Source organism: Artemia franciscana, unplaced genomic scaffold (assembly GCF_032884065.1).
Source record: "Artemia franciscana unplaced genomic scaffold, ASM3288406v1 PGA_scaffold_74, whole genome shotgun sequence".
In the NCBI taxonomy this organism is placed as follows: domain Eukaryota; kingdom Metazoa; phylum Arthropoda; class Branchiopoda; order Anostraca; family Artemiidae; genus Artemia; species Artemia franciscana.
In genome coordinates, this window is record NW_027062709.1 from 1,497,661 (window position 1) to 1,518,853 (window position 21,193).

The 21,193-nt window shown below is 34.2% G+C and overlaps 1 protein-coding gene across 4 annotated transcripts in view; it reads right to left on the reverse strand.

The window, feature by feature from the left end:
• LOC136042174 (zinc finger protein ubi-d4-like) overlaps positions 1-21,193 on the reverse strand; it is a 49,093-nt gene that overhangs the window by 6,718 nt on the left and 21,182 nt on the right. For 2 of the 4 annotated variants that reach the window (XM_065727102.1, XM_065727103.1), the window contains exons 6-9: positions 15,900-15,984; positions 14,903-15,082; positions 9,703-9,854; positions 7,424-7,622 (exon numbers count right to left, since the gene is read on the reverse strand). In XM_065727102.1, the coding sequence (XP_065583174.1) occupies positions 7,424-7,622; positions 9,703-9,854; positions 14,903-15,082; positions 15,900-15,984 (616 nt within the window). The remainder of the gene's footprint in view (positions 1-7,423; positions 7,623-9,702; positions 9,855-14,902; positions 15,083-15,899; positions 15,985-21,193) is intronic. The other 2 variants (XM_065727104.1, XM_065727106.1) reach the window with 2 other exon arrangements.

Here is a 21,193-nt window from a genome sequence, read left to right on the forward strand (position 1 = left end):
ATGCCCACTTTTTGAATATAAAATAAGGTATTTGTTTTTGACAAAAAAAATCTTAGTATGGTTAACACTCGGTTTAATTTTTGTTTAAAAGTCATATAACAAAGAAAATTGGAATTATTTCACGGTTCACTGTTAGATAGTGAGCTAAAATCGCTTATTTTGTGCTAAATGTTGCATTCTGTAGTCCATTTGGGCTTATATTTCTGACATTAGTGTTTAAGTTTGGTCATCTCGTCAACTGAACCAGATTTCTAACATTTCATCATCTTCAGGACCATATTATTGGTAAAACTACTGAAGCTATGAATCTTTGCCTATCTAAATGTTGTCTGCAATAAACAAGTCAAGGGAATTCTAGCTGGATCTAATGCAGTGGTATTTTGTCAAATTCGTTCCAGAAAATTCAGGTATTCAGACGAATCTGACTTCAGATTTGTCACTCCATTCATAACTTATAGGCCCTGCTAAGTTAAAGGAAAACTCAGCTTTCTTAAGACTTGAAATCCTCTCCACCTCGCCCTATTTGAGATTAAATAAAAAAACAAGTTTTTTTAACTGAAAGTAAGGAGCGACATTAAAACTTAAAACGCACAGAAATTACTTCGTATATGAAAGAGGCTGCTTCCTCATCAACGCCCCGCTCTTTACGCTAAAGTTTGACTCTTTCTCTCAATTCTTCTTTTTAAAACAGTAAAAAACTTTAGCGTAAAGAGCGGGGCGTTGATGAGGAAGCAGCCTCTTTCATATACGAAGTAATTTCTGTGCGTTTTAAGTTTTAATGTCGCTCCTTACTTTCAGTTAAAAAAACTTGTTTTTTTATTTAAATTCTGAACGTTTTTGAATCAATGCATGTTTTGATTTTGGCTCTCCGCAGAGGAATAATCAAAACGAAATTTGCATATTTTTTTTTGGCTTAATGGCTTTCTCATAATTTTGAGAAAAAAAGAGCGGGGGACGAAACCTAGTTGCCCCCCGATTTTTTGGTTAATTAAAAAGGCAACTAGAACTTTTAATTTTTTACGAATCTTTTTATTGGTAAAAGATTTACGTAACTTATAAATTAGCTTACGTAAAGAACTTTTGTATTCTCATGTTTTTATTACATATATGAGGGGATTCGCCCCATCGTCAGTACCTCGCTCTTTACACTAAAGCTTAAATTTTATCCCAATTCATTAAGAATGACCCCCTGAATCACAAAAGCCGTAGAATAAGTAGTTGAAATTACTGAAAATACTTTAGCGTAAAGAGCGAGGTATTAGAAGGAGGTGAGCCCCTCATATGGGTAATAATTTCTGTTTGTTTTAAGTTTTATTGCTGTTCCTTACTTCCAGCTGAAAAAGCTTTTTCACTTTTATTTTTTAATTGTTTTTTTTTTTAAATAATGCTAGTAGCCTATATCCTGCTCTCCCTTCATGGAAATTTTCTTCTCCCATTACAAATTCTCTAAGGAAAGTTCCCCCAGCATATCCCCCTCTTCTCAACCCCTCCCCCAAACCAAAAAAATCCTCCTGAAAACGCCTGTATACTTCCCAATAACCATTACTATATGTAAGCACAGGTCAAAGTTTGTAACTTGTTGCCCCTCCCACGGGGACTGTGGGGGAGTAAGTCGTCCCCAAAGACATAGTTATAAGGTTTTTCGACTACGCTGAATAAAATGGCTATCTCAGAATTTTGATCCGTTGACTTTGGGAAAATAATTAGCGTGGGAGGGGGCCTAGGTGCCCTCCAATTTTTTTGGTCACTTAAAAAGGGCACTAGAACTTTTCATTTCCGTTAGAATGAGCCCTCTTGCAACATTCTAGGACAACTGGGTCGATACGATCACCCCTGGGAAAAAAAAAACAAAAAAAAACAAAAAAACAAAAAAACAAATAAACACGCATCCGTGATCTGCCTTCTGGCAAAAAATGCAAAATTCCACATTTTTGTAGATAGGAGCTTGAAACTTCTACAGTAGGGTTCTCTGATACGCTGAATCTGATGGTGTGATTTTCGTTAAGATTCTATGACTTTTAGGGGGCGTTTCCCCCTATTTTCTAAAATAACGCAAATTTTCTCAGGCTCGTAACTTTTGATGGGTAAGACTAAGCTTGATGAAACTTATATATTTAAAACCAGCATTAAAATGCGATTCTTTTGATGTAGCTATTGGTATCAAAATTCCATTTTTTAGAGTTTTGGTTACTATTGAGCCGGGTCGCTCCTTACTACAGTTCGTTACCACGAACTGTTTGATAGGGTTTGTGATACAAAAACTTGATATGAGCCCTAATCTTAGGCATCTTTGGTCTAGTTTTAATTCGGATCCGTTACTCCATTTGCAAGTTATACTAAATTAAACAGAACACTTAAATTTTTCAGGAATTAAACCCACACCTCCTTGTTAAATTAGAGCTAGGGTCTTTATCTCAAAACTTGATATGTGTCATGGTCTTAGGCCTCTTTGGTTCAATTTTCATTCAGATCCATCACTCCAGTCGCAAGTTAATCTGAATTAAACGAAAAACTGTTTTGACTATTTTTTAATTGAACTATTTGGATTAGAGTTGAGCTTAATTAGGGAGATGGGGCTTTAAGTGTTAAAAAAAATTCGAGTTTTTCATTTAATTCACTGTAACTTGCATATGGAGATGAATTTCAATGAAAATTGAATAAAGATGCCTAAGAATATGGTATGCATTGAGTTCTGGGATGAAGACCCAAGCTTATTAAAAGTTGAGTTTTTCATTTAATTCAGTGTCGCTTGCGAGAGATTGATGGATCTCAGTGAAGCTTTTGGTTTAATTTAGTATAACTTGAGAATGGAGCAAAGGATCCAAATGAAAGCTAGACCAAAGATGTCTAGGAGCAGGGCTCATATCGAGCTCTGATATCACAAGCCCTATATAAAATAGGACGAGGGGGAGGGGGTTTCAAGTTTTAAAAAAGTTTCAAGTTTTAAAATGGCACTTGGTATTTACATAGTGACATACAGTGATAGCGAATTCTGAAGGTCTGTCGGTCTGTCAGTTCCGGTCTTGCTAGTTTAGGCACTTCCAGATAAGCTAGGACGATGAAATTTGGTAGGCGTATCAGGGACCAGACCAGATTAAATTTGAAATAGTTGTTTCACCGATTCGACCATCTGGGGGGAGGGTGGGAAGACGGTTAATTTGGAAAAATTAGATCGGATCTTTATTAAATTTGATATTTAGAAGGATATCATGTCTCAGAGCTCTTACTTTAAATTCCGACCGGATCAGGTGACATTGGAGGGGAAACCTAAAATCTTGGAAAATGATTAGAGTGGAGGGAACGGGATGAACCTCAGTGGGAAAAGTCAGCACAAGTCCTAGATACGTGATTGACATAAACAGCACGAATTCACTCTCTTTTGGGGAGTTGGGGGGAGGTTTAATTTTGAAAAATTAGAAAAAATGAGGTATTCTTAACTTACGAAGGAGTGATCAGATCTTGAATTTCATCGGATGAAAATTCATATTAGAAGGATCTCGTAACTCAGATCTCATGTTTTAAATCCTGATCGGATCCAGTGTCATTGGGGGGATTCGGGGGGGGGGAATCTTGGAAAACGCTTAGAGTGGAGTGATCAGGATGAAATTTGGTGGGAAGAATAAGTACAATTCCTAGATACGTGATTGACATAACTGAAATGGATTGGCTCTCTTTGGGGGAGTTGGAGGGGGTGTTAATTCGGAAAAATTGCAAAAATTGAGGTATTTTTAACTTAAGAGCGGATGACCGTTCGTGAGGTATTTTGAATTTGATATTAAGAAGGAACTCATGGTTCAGATCTCTTATTTTAAACCCCGAACAGTTCTGGTGACATTGGGGGAGAGTTGGAGGGGGAAACCGGGAATCTTGGAAAACGCTTGGAGTGGAGAGATTGGGATGAAACTTGGTGGGTAGAATAAGCAAATGTCGTAGATACGTGATTGACGAAACCGGACTGGATCCACTCCCTTTGGGGTAGTTAGGGGGTTCAGTGCTTTGGCGAGTTCGGTACTTCTGGACGTGCTAGGACAATGAAAATTGGTAGGCGTTTCAGGGACATGCACAAATTGACTAGATAAAGTTGATTTCCCCGATTCAACCATCTGGGGGGGGGGGGGAAGGAAAAATTAGAAAAATGAGGTATTTTTAACTTGTGAGTGGGTGATCGGATCTTATTGAATTTTGATATTTAAGAGGACCTTGTGTCTCAGAGCTGTTATTTTGAATGCCGACCAGCATTAAGCCTCTGATTTTTCATTATTTTAATCTATTGATTCTTATAATTTTGGTGGAGCTCATGCCATATGAGCTCTTGGCTCTTCCGACCTCGTCACAAGTGCCAAATGAGCCCTTAGCTCTTGTTTTATTCCTTTTTTCTCAGAAGATTTTCGACTTAGTCTCATGGTTTTTGCCACTTCATGGTGTGAAAACTGCTGCTAGAAATAGATAGGTTGCAACTTCTGCCATATTGTCTCCTAGTATATTTAAATTTGTGCTTGCATTGTGCCTGCGTCCCCTTGAAAGTTCTGTTTCTTACGGTAATATTGGCTTGTCTTCTGTTGCATATGCAGGCGACGTTCTTCTTGTTGCCCGGACTCGCCGTGGGCTGCTTTCCAATTTTACTATATTAATCAATGAACTATCTAAGACTGGACTGTCAGTTAATGCGTCTAAATGCGAGTTTATATGTTTTAATATCCCTTATGCGGTCGCTCCATTCGTTTCTGGGACTGCAATTCTGCTATGTTCTTCTTTAGTTAGTTGGCTTGGTCTGTGTTTCGGTCCAACACTTTCCACTACCTTTTCATCCCTAGTGAAGCAAGCCGTTTCGTAAGAAAAATCCCCATACTCTACGTGCAGCTTATTTCAGATATTGCCAATTCCTCCTCCGGCTTCCTAGATGGCACCAAAAGAGAAAAACAATTGCTCGATTTGGTTTAATAGATGTGCCTTCTCGGATTCGGTCTTCCAGTCATGATTTATGTAAGAAGACTATATACTTTATTCACGTTTACGACCCTCTACAGCCTTTTTTCCATATGGATACCGGTTAATTAGTCCATGTTGTCTTTCGTTAGTTTGAATTTTTTTTCTTGCTGTTTGTCGTTTTTGTTTATTTATAATACTCCGTGCTTTGTGTTTTTTATACTTTTACGGATAATAAAGTTCATTCATTGATTCATTCATTCATTCTGCAGTTTGACCGGCCGTATGGAATGCGTCTGAATCAGCGGGCTTGCTGCAGGCCCGTGATTTCATAATATATTTTTGTAGGGAGTTTTACCGACCATCTGGAGCATGTGGCTTGCTTGAGTGAAAACCAGCCAAAGCATATAGATGCAATACATTTTCATGGCGTGTCTGAACTTGAAAACTTGAGGCAGTTTCCTTGTAAAGGGGCCGCGGGCGAGACTTGTCATCAATTGATTTTTGATTATTGAGCTTTGATTTCTCTTATTACAAAAAGTCTGCAACCGAATCACTTGGCTCCTTACTTTTAAATTTGAGTTTTTTTGTTGCTAAGGTTTTTACTTATTGAATCAGAGAATGAACTACTTTATTACCTTTTATCTTTTTTAAAGCCAATCCAAATTTTATTTTTTATTTTCAATATTTTTTCCACCATTCCGACATGTTTCAAAATAACCGTGTATTTTTTCAAACGTGCCAGATTTGACTGAACACTAGTCACCAGAAGTTCAACTCTACGTGCACTGTGTTAGTCCTGTCATGTGATCTGTCTGATCCAATCAGGAGTTTTTCGACTGCACTTAATTGTTTTGAAAGTCTTTTTCTTTCTAGCCGTTGTGTTGAAAATTGGTTAAAATTATTTTCTTGGACTTCATTGGGTGTGTACCAGCCGAACAAGGGAAACGGTTAAAAACGATAAAACGGAAATTCTGGTTCTTTATTAAGATTTCCAAGAGAGGAATGACAGGGGACATTTTATAGGCAGGGGAAGGGGCTAAGAAGCCTTCAGAATGGCTTTAAAAAAGGTAGCATGGGCTTTATATATATATATATATATATATATATATATATATATATATATATATATATATATATATATATATATATATATATATATATATATATATATATATATATATATATATAAATACTTGAAGTAGTACTTGAAGTAATACTTAAGTACAATTTTGGCAAGTACTTAATATTTGATACTTAAGTAAGAATTTGGAAAGTACTTATTACTTGATATTTAAGTAGAAAAACAATGAGTACTTAATACTTGATACTTAAGTAAAAATTTGGAGTACTTGTTGCAGCACTGATGGTAACTAACGAATTTTCAGGCTTTATGAGAATTAACTAGCGAAAAATAAAATAGAAAACCAACATTATAGCATGTAAAACGAGTTTACATTGTGAGTTTCGCCCTTTGGGTGCTTTCTTTTTCCTGTTGGTTCAAACTAAAAGAGACATGATGAAATTGGACCCCCCTCCCCCTGAAACGTTTGTCCAACTCGTAAAACAACAAAAATGAACATAAACAATTTTGATGCGTTTTTTTTCAGTTTTTGTACCCCAAGCCCTCCGAAATAAAATCCTTTTGTACCCCCCCCCCAAAAAAAAAAACTTGGATACGACCCTGATAGCAGTCATGATGTATATATGATGACAAAACATATGATGATGAAAAAATAATGACATAGCATTTAATGACAGTCTTACGGGAACTTTATTGTAATGGCTTTAAACTTCACAATTCAACAACAGGCCATTTTTATATCAATTTTTTTGTTATTTGCCTATAATAAAAGTTCCATTATATGCTAATAACAAGAGACAATTTTTTTTTATGCAATCGAATATTCCATGCGTCATTTATTTTTTAACCGAATTATTATTATTATATTATTTTTATTATAATTATATTATTCATATTATCTATAATAAATAAGAGCTCCTTCGCGTTATGATGAAACAATTGTTCTATTAATTTTGTTGTAATAGTATGCAAATTAGCTAGGCTGCCCATTTTTTTAACTATGTCTATGTCACATTGCTTCATGCTCTTCTTTGTTAAATGTTTTATCATTTTTTTTTTCTGGATGAAGAATAAATTATATACATTATGGCCAACGGCACGATATAATGGTTTAGATTTGGACCATTTATTTTTGTTTTGTAGTTAAACCCAACGACAAGAGAGTTTTTGGGACCGCTTTTTGGATGCCATTGAACAACTCTCAACATATATAAACAGAAAAAGAAGATAAAAAGAAATCAGCCATATAGATAACTAGTAGTAGGAGCTTTTTGTCAAGATACGGGGTTTATGATGACCTTTAGAGGGATCTATGATCTTTAGAGTGCATCTATTCAACTTTGTTTGCCTCGAGGGGGAATCCAAGTCCCATACCCTAATGCTTTGCATCACTTCCCTTGTTTGATCTATTACCTGATCTTCCACAGTCTGCGCAAGATACCAACTCCTCTGAGTTTCCTGTCTTCTTGTTATTGGCAACATCTCCTAGACAAAAATCGCAAAAAGGCGATGGAGCAGCTCTTGGAGCCTCAGCAAGGGGTTCTTTAATAGGTGAAGGAGTTTGTGACACTGCTGGGGGTGTTGGTGCAGCTGGCAGAACAGGAGTTGGAGTCTGGAAAAAATTGAAAGGTGGTAAGAAATTGATCGAGCAAAAAAAAAAAGAAAAAAAAGAAGAAGAAAAAAAATACTGATCAAACTGGCCTTGAAGAACCCAATATTTCAGATCAACTATAGATTTGTGAATTCTTAAAAACACTCACACTAGATGATATACTTTTAAGTTTGATTTTGACGCACATTCAACTGCATAAAAATCAATTATCCTACGAGAAAAAGCTGGGTTTAACTCCATATTCAAACTACCTATCAGCTATGCGTTTTCTGAATCTTTAAAAAAAAAAAAACTAGCGCTCTCGTCTTTTTTATGAGAACCAAAGAAAAAATATTTTGCTCCCTTCCGTCAAACATGGAGCTTCCCCCCAAATACAAATCTCAACTCGATCCTTCAACCAAAAATGATCCTCCTTGTTACACATTAATATCTTCCTTTACTCCACCTCCTTTCCTGAGAAAAAATCTGAATGTATCAACTCGGTTCCCCAGCCGTGAAACACATTTGGAGGGAATTAACAAAAATATATGTTAGTATTTTAATGAAACATAACGGCTGTATGAGAAATGCTTGCTTGGCTTCAGGCTTCAAGTCCCCATTGCACAGACTGCTTAAATCGATGCTTTATGCGATTTCCCTATTAGAAGTGGAAATTAGCAGTAATTTTATAGATGGGTTTTGTTGCATTTTTTTTTGCATTGGTTTCATTATTCTCAAATTCTTCATAGTTCTTCTAAGAAAAACTGTAGAAAAAGAAGGTTTTCTAAACCGGCACTTCACCTCTTATCTCACATAATTAAGCAAAAATCAATGATGACGGCGATGCAAAAGCACAAGAGGAGTTCAATTTAGAATTTTTGAACTCTAGGTTTTAACATCATTTTTTATATAGACTTGATGTAATTATTCCATCATTTATTCCAAAGGAATTAAGTTCAATTTAAACACAAGTATTCTATTTTTTCAACTTGGTTAATAAGGATATGAAAAGAGAAATTAAAAATTCTGAAGTTTGAAAAACTGTAAAAATTGAACTCTGGCGATATGTTACAGTTTGCCAAACATACCAGGAGAATTTTCGCACTTCCTCGCAAAAATAACAATTGGATTGTAAATTTCAAACAAACTTCGTTGTTTCATCTTTGCCAATTAGCCTATTAAATGGCTCTACTTAATAAACAGACAAGACATAATATTAGCTTATATAATACTAGATGAAAATTATTTTCCAATTCGCTGAAAATTTTTACGTCCGATTTCTAAATTTATCATCATATATCACATTCATTTACAAGTCTGGATTTACCATTGTGCCTCTAGTGCAGCTTTTTACTCTGAACAAGAAAATCGCTCGTCTTTGGTCACTCGGTGTTCTTATGAGACAAACTCTTAAGTTTTGTTTAATTTAGCTATTTTTACTTTTAAAGAACGTATTTCTATTGTTTAAGACTTTCCTTAATTAAATTTGATTCACAATTAAGAATTACACTTCATTTTTCTACTCAATTCTTTTTCTATGTATTTACTTCTTTTTTCTATTTTCTATTTATTTACTTCTTTTTTCTGTTTTCTATTTACTTCTTTTTTCTTTTTTCTATTCTTCTTTCTATTGTTTAAGACTTTCCTTAATTAAATTTGATTCACAATTCAGAATTACACTTCATTTTTCTATTCTATTCTTTTTATATGTATTTACTTCTTTTTCTATTTTCTATTTATTTACTTCTTTTTTCTGTTTTCTATTTACTTCTTTTTTCTATTTTTCTATTTATCTATTTTCTATTCTTCTTTCTATTGCTTAAGACTTTCCTTAATTCAATTTGAATCAGAATTAAGAATTAGACTTCTTTCTACCTGATTTTTTTTTATTGTTTCCGTCAAGAATACCAAGGATTCTAATTTCTTTTTTTTTTTAAACTAAAATGTCAAACTTTGGCGAAAAAAATTATCCCAAAACTCAGGTGATATGAACGTTTTCTAATTCAGTTTCAAAAGTCATATTAGAGCCGTACAGAACATGTTTTCTTTATTGTTTGCACAGTTTAATTATTCAAATTTGGCAAAACTAAAGCATATATACCTGGACCTGCGGTATCAAAGTAGGGGGTGGTGGAGACGGAGGATTAATGCGCGGTGGTGAAATTGCAGCAGCTCTCCGCTTTGTATTCTCTACCTGGGGAGAAGGGACTCGAGTAGCAAGAGCAGGACTAGGACGTGAACGCCCACCACGACCTAGAACATTGAAGATTATAGAAAAATAAAAATATAGGTATATATTCTTTGGATTTATTATCGTTAATCTACGTAAACTTACCGGTCACATTTTCCTATATACGACGGGAGAACCTAAGATTTTGATATACAACCTTTGCAATGTCAAAATACGCTTCCGTGTAACAATTGTGAATGCTTTTGGCGACATGTTCGAACGAGGCAGGAAGTTGAAGCAGTGGAAGTTGGCTAGAATTTAAGCTTACAACTGTGTAATTTTAAAATGTGCGTTATGCAATTGCTTCAAAATTTGATTATGTGTTTTTTTTGGCAAATTAAAGGGTATGGATTACTTATCAGCTTTGAAATATGCACTCCTGTTGTTGATATGATCTTTTATTCGCCAGATTCGTAAAAGAGTAAAAGCTGTACCCAAACGAGGAGCAAGGAGTGAGGGAGGCGGAGCCAACCCATCCGTGGATTCACCCCGTATTTGAATTTTCGAAGAAGCAAACATTGTAACGTTATTTTTTAGACTGAAACTATTGTTTATAGCATATTCCAAGAAGGAAGACAAATTATTACATATGTTTGTAAACAACGTTTTATTGCAAATCTATTCAAAAATAATTGCGATAAATTCCGGCCCTTTCCTTTAGAAGGCAGCAGCAAGTATTAACCACCTTTAGACTCTTCTTAAATTGCTTTTGAACACGGATTAACTTTCTACTTCTTTCAACTCTGGTTAGTTATTGATAATATTGGCTTGAACGTACCGTACATCTAGCTACAGATCTGGCGACAAAAAAACTTGTATTTCTTTATTAATATTAATTTTTAAGAGCCTAAATAAAACAGCTGAATTCATTTAATGATACTCATTTGATACTATTTATAGATACAATTTTTCCCGTCTGACTCCCGTAGCTGACTAGACATGCGATGAAAGATACTGGAATAAGTGGATTGAAGTCCGCCTTAATATAAGACAATCTTCAGCTTGTCTTTAACTTACATATATGATTGATGTACAAAATACAAATGTGACATTACTTTAGAATAAGTCAATTCTAGCCAAATAATTAAAATAGGCTCTAGGTTAGATTTAAAATTAGACAAAAAATTGACTCTAGCCCTTGACAAAAAACACCCCCCTAAACATTCCCTAAAAGCTTCACTTCAATATCCTTAGTCTTATTAGTAGCAGTAGTAGTAACAGTGGAAGTTGTAGTGGCAGTATAGGCATAGCGTCTTGAGATTAGTCAACATTCCCCTCAACATGCCCTGAATGTTTCAACTTATACTCTAAGCCCTTCCTGAGATATTACTTATATGCCCTTTTGACAACCTGCATGCATATAGTGTTTTGATTTGGTTCAATATTTTCCTCAACATTCCCTGACCTCGACATGAAAAAAAAGTTTTTGTAAAGAAAATAAATAGTGAAGTTGAAACTTAAAAATGAACAAAAATTATGGCTTTGCGGTTTATGCAATATGTATCTAAAAACTGCTTCAAATAAAATGGCTCGTGATATTTCCGTCTATTTATGAAATCCCAAAAAACTAGCGCGGTACTGACAATGCGAAACCGACGCAACAAAACAGGATCAGGAGCAGAAAAATTCAAAGTAGTGCGTAGAAAATAAAAGACTAATTCAAAATCTTTCACCGGCCATGAAAAAAAATGTTACTATACAATTTTAATTCTCTAAAAAACTAAAACAAGCTTAGTTTTCAGTAAAGCGCTAATTTTTCAGGATTTTACAAATAGAGGGAACAAGTCAATTTGTATGTTCCAGATATATGCTGCATAAACTGCGAAGCAGTAATATTTGTTCGTTTCAAGCTTCAACTTCGCACTTTTCTTTTGTCGAAAAAATTCTGTTTTTTAATTTTGTAAAACCTTGGGGAGGGGGAGCTGGAGCCAATTTTCCCAAATAGATTGAAAACGCCAATGAAAACTGAAAAATCAGTCAGATATTACCATATAGGCAAAAATATACTAAAGAAATGACCCGTTTCTGTAGATATTTAAATCGCAGGCTTACCTAAATACTGACAAGATTTTTTCGAATAATCTAAATTTCAGCTGGAGGGGGGGGGGGGTAAACTATGGTCTGGAGAGGCAAACTTAGGTACGAAGCGGACAGTTGCCCACCCTGCACCATAGCAAGTTACGCCCCTAGTTTTAGACAGTGGAGGTATTGATGTTGCTCAATCTGTTTAGTGGCATAATTTCTTGTGTTACTTAGATATATGATGAATTACTCTCAAACTATCCCTCCCCCAACATTGTGCGACAAGATAAAAAGAAATGTCAATGCTTTCCAGGTAACAGTTATTTTTCATGTTGTTCAAGGTATGGGGAGGGGGTTGTAATTCTCCTGCGAGGGTTTTGACCATGGTGATTCCAAGGCGCGCATTTCACTTCGATCCGACGTCATTACCGAAGGGTTCCAGACTCATTTTCAAAATTCCAATACCTTTGTTTCCCCAATAAAATTTTACTATTGAGATTTCCTAATAGGCAAAACTCAAAGTATTTGAAAATATCCCAGTCCCCTGTTTTGCCTACCAGCCCAGGGGACAAATCTTTGAATCATTTCGCATCGAAATAACTATTTTCCATTTACGAATTAGCCACAAATGGTCATTTTTTCTCAAAGGACAGTTTTTTTAAGCACTTTGAACTTTTGGTGACTATGGGCTGTGTTTCCCTCTTTACTAGGTTGCAGCTATAATTGCAACCATGATCAAAGAAAAGATTAAAGGTGGCAATTATGACCTTTAACTTGACTGAATTTTGTTGACATATATTTTTACCTTTTATGATAGTGTCTATGTCTTAGATTTCAGTTAAGACCTGAAAATACGTTAATTTTGTCAAATAAAAGCGACCAAGTAACACCACAACAAAAATTCCGGTTTGTATGTGTAATTGAACACGAAGTTCTTTCAAGCCTTTTTAGATTCCATTTAGTTCTTTTTAGATTCCATTCCGGTAAATTCCGGCTGGCTTACCTAAGCGGAAGCGATATTCTTTCAAAAAAGAGATGGATCGGATATTTGACAATGATAGAAGATTTTCTCCATTCGATAGCATAAAATCAGTTTACAAAAGCCAAATCCAACTCCATCATAATTCACGTCATTCGAATTATCTGGATTATAAAGTCTTTTACTTAAGCTTAAATTAAACTTTGGAATATAAAATTTGTCGTATCTCTCGTATTTTCTAGATAACTTCCAACTTTTGTTTTTAAAAGTTGAAACCCTTTCGATTAATATCCGATTCCGGCTAGTATGTCTAACTGAAAGTGAAATTCTTTCAAGTCTTTATAGATTCCATGTAGTTTCTGATTCGGGCCAAATTCCGACTGGCTTGTCTAAGTGAAAGCGATATTCTTTCAAAACAAAAACGGATCAGATATCTGACAATGGTAAAAGATTTTCCCCGTTATAGCATAAACGTTAGTTTGTCAAAGTAAAATCCAACTCCATCACAATTCACGTCATTTCACGAATCGGGATTATAGATTTTTTTTTTACCTAAGTTTAAACTGAATTTTGGAACATAAAATTTGTCGCATTTCTCGTATTTTCCAGATTTTTCCCAATTCTTGTTTATCAAAGTTGAAACCCTTCTATTTAGTATCTGATTCCGGCAAATTCTGGGTGGTATATCTAATAGAAAGTGAAATTATAAGTATGTTTAGATTCCATGTAGTTTCTGATACCAGCCAATCCCGACTGGCTTGTCTAAGTGAAAGCGATATTCTTTCGAAACAGAAACGGATCGGATATTTGACAATGGTAAAAGATTTTCCCCATTCAATAACATAAAATCAGTTTGCCTAAGCATAATTCACGTCATTTCACGAATCGGGATTATAGATTTTTTTTTTACCTAAGTTTAAACTGAATTTTGGAACATAAAATTTGTCGCATTTCTCGTATTTTCCAGATTTTTCCCAATTCTTGTTTATCAAAGTTGAAACCCTTCAATTTAGTATCTGATTCCGGCAAAGTCCGGGTGGTATATCTAATAAAAAGTGAAATTATAAGTATGTTTAGATTCCATGTAGTTTCTGATACCAGCCAATTCCGACTGGCTTGTCTAAGTGAAAGCGATATTCTTTCAAAACAGAAACGGATCGGATATTTGACAATGGTAAAAGATTTTCCCCATTCAACAGAATAAAATCAGTTTGCCTAAGCAAAATCCAAATCCATCACAATTCACGTTATTTCACAAATCTGGATTATAGTTTTTTTTACTTATGTTCAAATAAAATTTTGGAACATAAAATTTGTGGTATTTCTCGTTTTTTCCAGATTACTCCCCGTTTTTGTTTTTTCAAAGTTGTAACCTCCCACCCTTTCTAAAAAAATTGTTTTAAAAAATTGTTTTATTACATTAATTTTTTTTTAATTGTTTTAAAAAATTGTTTTATTACATTAATTTGTGAACCAAAAATAAACAAAATAATATTATTCCCTGTGACACACATTCTCGAGGCAATAACAAAGCTTTTTAGAGTTAAGTCACAACAACTCCCCAAAGAATGATGGTGGTAACTCCATCACCTTGCTTAAGATAAAGGTAGCATGGTTGTCATGAGTACAAAGAAGAGACTAACCTTTTTTATTGCAATCATCTCACCATAAAACTTAATTAAAATATAATAAATTAAGATTAAATAGAGACATCTATGAAAAAATATACTGAAAGCAATGAACAAATACTGAGCAGGCTATTAAGGGAAAAATTACAGACTAGGACAACAACAAATGATGAAACAAAATCATGAGGCTAGACGTGCATACTAACTGTACGGCAAAACGTAAAATAAATAATAAAAAGAAAACATAAAAAGCTAATATTAAAAGCGTGAAAATAAATCAGGTGCATAGCTGCGGGCCTCTAGAGACGTGTACACGGGAATAAATCCCGAGATCCAAAACACAGCCCAGGGAAGCAAATAACGAAAACAAAATGAGGTTAGACCGCATGGTGGAAAACCTCGAAGCAGAATACAACAAAAGAAGCGAATTTGGGAGGCATGCCTAGTTTGTAATAGTTGCGACCTGCTTCCTCAAAATCCATGGGTGAGTTGGATTCTTCATGGTCGAGCTCCGGCGGTGGGACAATCAACGGGTTCTCAATTGGAGGTCGTGGCTGATCCTTGTGGCTGTGTGCATAGTGGTAGGTCAAACCTGGCCGGGTCTTATACCTGGCTGGGCACACTAAAAGTAGGGGGCAATATATTTGTATCTTTTCAAACAGGCGAATCTACAGATGAAGAAAACGACTAACGAAGGCTCAGGCTTGTAGAAATTGAGCAAGAGTTACATCCACAAATTTTTGGAAGAAAAGAGTATCTTGAAAATACCGAAAAGGTTCATTTTGTTATGGCTCATTTTCATTAAGGATTCAAGATTTTCCGGATATTCTGCGAGCATATGATGTCACGCTGGAAAATTTTCTGTAAATTGAGCCAATAAGATTTGAAAGAGTTAGCAAATTTTTAAATTCTTCACGGCTAAAATATCGTCACATTCTTGGACAGTTTTTTTTCCAAGCATATTTTCAAAATATTCGTCGGAAAACTTCACAAAAATCTTTTAAAAAATAGAAAATATTTTGGTAAGAAAACAAAATTTTGCTAAATCTAGCTTTGAAACCTTTGATCGACATTTATTCAGCAACTTAAACTTAAACCCGGTATTGATTCGCCTTCCTAGGCACATTAAGAGCACGGAGATTCATTTAAGACAAAAAAGAACAAAAAACTTTAATCAACATATCATTTATACTTCAACTGCTTTAGTAAGATTATGTATTTTCAGTTTTAACGTATAATGTAAATCTTCAGAAGAAAGAGAGATTAGAAATAGTTAGTTTAAAAAAAAAATATTTTACCAAACAAAAAGAACTACAAAAACTTTCAAAAATGAACATTTACAAAGTTATGCAAAGTATTAATCATAGCTCAGCGATAAAAATAATAACGTTTCTATAGGTTTTTAACACAGGAAAAAGAAAACCTAAAAAAAAACTTACGGGCACAGAGGTAAGGTTTATCAGCATCCGTTAATGGATCGGTTGAAGCATGAGTTGGACCTTTCCTTCGAGCACGTCCTTCACGCTGAGCAAAAATAAGAAACGTTAATTTAAAAATTAGAAAAGAAAATTCACTCTTTATTTGTTTATTTTAAAAATTAAGACGTTATTAAAGAAACATACCAAAGTATTATAAAGGTTTATTTTGGTTTGCGTAGTTAACCATGATTTATATTTGTATTTTGTGCTATGTTGTCCTAGCAAAGTGGTTTAAGTTCCAGACTTGAAATTCCAAGGTCAGGATTTCGAGTCCTAGTGGCGCTGTTTAATTGGTTTGGAACGGGGGTCAATGGTGTGACTCGGTAAGCTCATCCAGAGCCGAACCACCTTGAAATGGGTACCTGGAGAAATCTGGAAGAAAACGCGGGAAGCGTTGGATGATTTGACCCCAACCATGCATTGCACTCCCGACCGAAGGCATTGAATCAAGATATCGATACTTGCAAAACGCAAACCGTGTTCTGCATGCAAAAAAGTTATTTTTTTGCGAGTTGTGTTGCATATGGCCAGTTTGTATCTTTTATTTATTGTTTAACCTTTCAAAATTTTGAGGTCAATTAAGTGTTACAGTTATCCATAATTTCTTATTCATTCCACATAAAACTAAATTGAAAATATGAACCTAAAACAGAAAAATAAAATAGAAAAAATTACTTTGAAATTTGACTGTGCTGTTGTTACTTGATTTAACTTTTGACAGAAAGCTTATCGTACTTTTTCTGCTTCCTCTGGCTACTCTGTCAACGGAATGAACAAGAAGCAATGGAAAAATAGAAAATTAAATTCACTTTTTGCTCGTTTGTATTAAAATTTGTGATACTAAAAACGTAATAAAGCATAATAAGGAGAATTTTGGCTTGTGTAATATAACCAGTATATATATTTGTACTTTTTGTTATACTGCATATATGCACTTTGTTAATTCTATTTTTACTTGTAAAATTTTGAATTCAATAAAATGTTTGAATTATCCCTAGTTTCCTGTTTATTCCCAAGAAGACAAAACTCAAAATAAAACGGCAAAATAGAAATAAAAAAATAAAATAAAATTAGAAAACCCGACTTTACTGTTGCTACCTCCTCTCTACTTTGTACAGAAAGCTGTCCATACTTCTCTCTGCTTTCTATGACTACTTTCTTCATTCTGCTTAGTTTACAAATTATTACGAATAATAAAGGTCGGTAGAATCGGAATCTGGACTTCGAATATCTCGATAACATTTTTTATATCAATATTTATATCCCGAATCGAGTTACCGCACTTCCTTTTTGTGCAGTGGTTTATTTGTCATTTTAACCATTGATCTTATGTCTTGACACCTTCTTTATCGAAGAGTTCGTGGTAAAGACTTGACTTTATTAAACAAGAAACGATATACATAAATCTTATACAAAGGAGACAGAGAGGCAACACGTTTTGTCTCCTTTAACAATAGAGAGAGAAAAAAGAAGAAGGAATTACACCTCAATAGCTCACACGGAGTACATAAAAAAGAGAGAAAGAGAGAGAGAAGAAGCGGAAAAAAATCGACTCGTAGACACGGATGGGACTTATAAACTAATTTATAAATAAATCACTTTACATTCAGGCCCCACTACTATAGGCAGAAAGAACTATCTCTTTCAATTTCTTTTTGTATGTATAGAGTGATGGTGATTAATTTATTAAATCAAGTAGTTTATATTTATTGGCAATCTCAGGAAGTTAATATCTTAAATTTAGTCTTGATCTCTCGTTTTTAATAGAAGGAAAAAGAAACTTATTCCTTGCTCCTGATAAATGGCTATGTTTATTTTCAACCAAGAGTTTCATTTTATTGTAAAAATTATCCCTTCGTTGGATTTCTAAAAACCATATGCCTATATTAAGGTGAAAAATTTGTTGTAAATGAAGAATACCAAGAAATAAAAATAATGTTTTAGTTTCAGATAATTCCTTTGTTTTCCTAGGGTGTGTTAAAAAAAGTTCCAGGATTCTTATTGCCTTGTTTTGGACAATTTGGAGTCTTCGTAAAAGTGAATGGAATGTCAGCATCCAAACGGTCGGTCAATATTGAAAATAGCATTCCACTAATGAAAAATATATTTTTCTCATTATTTGGTAAGAAAACAGGAACTTTACTCTATGCAAACAGCCGAGATTCCTGGACACTGTTGCCTCGAGTTTATTAATATGCGCCTTGAAAGACAGAGTTGAGTCAATGTAGATACCTAAATATCTAAATACATCCACTCTTTTTATGGAGGAAGCTCCAATACTAATAGTTTTAATTGACACACGCTTTACTGCTCTCGAACTTCTCCCAAAAATCACAAATTCCGACTTCTCTAGGTTAGGTATTAGTCGATTAGCATGAAACCAAGAATTTACATTAAAACCAACAGTTTCAAGAACTGCTACATTAAAAGAACCGTAAGAAAAGACCAACGCGGCTCAATAGTAACCTAAACTCTAAAAAAAACTAACAATCAGCTTATTACGCTGATTCCGAATAACCTATACAATATTTATAAAGTTTAGTGTTACCCATCAAAGCCCATGAGCCTAGGAAAATTTGCCTGATTTTTGAAAAAAATAAATGGGAAACAACCCCAAAAGTCACACCATCAGATTAAGCATATCAGAGAACCCTCATGTAGAGGTTTCAAGCTCCTATCTGCAAAAATGTAGAATTTGTATTTTTTATCTGAAGAAAGATCACGTATGCGCGTTTATTTGTTTTTTAAAACTTAAAATGAACTAAAATGATTAAATATATGAAAGGGTTTCCCCCTACAGAACAACTCGCTCTTTACGCTAAATTTTTGGATGTTGTCCCAATTCTGTAATAACGACTCCTGAAAAAAACGGGTCGTTTAACTAGAACAAGAAAAGACTTTTTTAAATGTACCAAAAAACTTTAACGTGAAGAGCAAAGTGTTGAGAAGGGGGCAACCCCCTCGTATGCGTAATCATTTCTGTTCGATTAATTTTTAATTTTGCTCCTTACTTTCAGTAGAAAAAACTTATTTTCATTGCACAGGCTGGTTAAGTAGAAACTTTTACAACTGTATCACAGAAAATTAGGACAAATCGGACATTCCTTTTTAAATAAAGAAGACATCCAAACAGAGTTATGCAGTTTTTGGTAGTAGTTGGCGCCAAATAAAAAAAAAAAAAAAAAAAAAAAAAAAACGCACGTGAAAAATAAGCAAAAAACAAGCTAAAAAAATATTTCACCAAATCGTTAAAGAATGTTTGGTATTAGTTGGCACCAAATTAAAAAAAAGAAACGTGTGTGAAAAATAAGCAAAAAAGAATCTAAAAACATATGGCATCAAATCGCTCAAGAATGTTTGGTATTAGTTGGCACCAAATTAAGAAAAAAAAAGAAACATGTGTGAAAAATAAGCAAAAAACAAGCTAAAAACATATGGCACCAAATCGTTCAAGAATGTTTGGTATTAGTTGGCACCAAATAAAAAAAGAGAAACGTTTGTGAAAAATAAGCAAAAAACAAGCTATAAGCATATGGCACCCAATAGCTTAAGAATGTTTGGCTTTTGTTGGCGCCAAATTAAAAAAAAGAAACGTTTGCGAAAAATAAGCAAAAAACAAGCTAAAAACATATGGTCCCAAATAGCTTAAGAATGTTTGGTAGTAGTTGGCACCAAATTAAAAAATAAGAAAGATGTGTGAAAAATAAGCAAAAAACAAGCTATAAGCATATGGGACTCAATAGCTGAAGAATGTTTGGCTTTTGTTGGCGCCAAATTAAAAAAAAGAAACGTGTGCGAAAAATAAGCAAAAAACAAGCTAAAAACATATGGACCCAAATAGCTTAAGAATGTTAGGTAGTAGTTGGCACCAAATAAAAAAAAAGAAGAAAGATGTGTGAAAAATAATCAAAAAACAAGCTATAAGCATATGGCACTCAATAGCTTAAGAAAGTTTGGCTTTTGTTGGCGCCAAATTAAAAAAAAGAAACGTGTGCGAAAAATAAGCAAAAAAACAAGCTAAAAACATATGGACCCAAATAGCTTAAGAATGTTTGGTAGTAGTTGACACCAAATTAAAAAAAAAATAAGAAAGATGTGTGAAAAATAAGCAAAAAACAACCTATAAGCATATGGCACCCAATAGCTTAAGAATGTTTGGCTTTTGTTGGCGCCAAATTAAAAAAAAGAAACGTGTGCGAAAAATAAGCAAAAAATATATGGCACCAAATAGCTTAAGAATGCTTGGCTTTTGTTTGGAGGTGTAGCTGTCTTGGGGAATCAGCAAACTGCTAATGGTTAAGTTTTTATGGACACAAAGCATTGTCAAATTTATGCGAACTTGTTTTGCAAATTCATTTTCACGGTTAAATGTGGCAATACTGACAAAAATAATGAATGAATTTTATTTTCTGTTTTCAACAGCACTAAAACGGAGTAATAATATATAAAGAAGAAAAAAAGAGGAAAATATAATGAAATAAAAAACAAAATTTTACACAGAAAATATAAATTACACTTGAAGCAAATAACACGTGAAAACCATGGTTCAGTTTTTTAAACTTAATTTGTCTTTCAACAACGGCGGTAAGAGGATCTGTAGGTCTATAATTTGTGATTAATTTGGAATTTTTGCCCCAAGCTGGGGGGGGGGGGTTAAGAAGGTATTTACAATGCTTATAATAATAAGAACAGAGGGCTCCGATAGGTTTGGCCACGAGTGATAACAAGATAATATACGAGATGACAAAAACACTATGAAGACGTGCAAGTAAAAACACGGAGTTCGTAGGTACGGCGGGCTTTTTCAGCAAAATACTAACAAGAGCCAGACGAGTTAATTTAAGGCTTGACGCAATCAGAACTACCTATGGTACTGCCCTATAAACTTAAAAAAATCGAAAGAACTAGAGGAAAAACCTTCGAAATTGTGGTTTTCAGGCGTCAATTGATCTAAGAGGATTCTAGGAGACTAAAATGCTCTTGATGTGTTTCGGCACTTTAAGACAACTATAGACCAAACATAATCTTTTCTAAATTATGTTCAATTTTTGTAAATTTCGTCTTTATTCTTCGACGTTAGACATTAACCCAGTTTCTCTGGAATAATTTCGGCGTATGCTAGGTAATTTCAAAAATGGAGATAAGGTATAAGAAACTCAGGTATTGCCTATGCGTGTTTTCACCTTATTACTGTTTATCTGCCTTTTTCGTTGATTAAATATTTTTCTCTTGAGTTTCCCTTTTTTATTATTTCA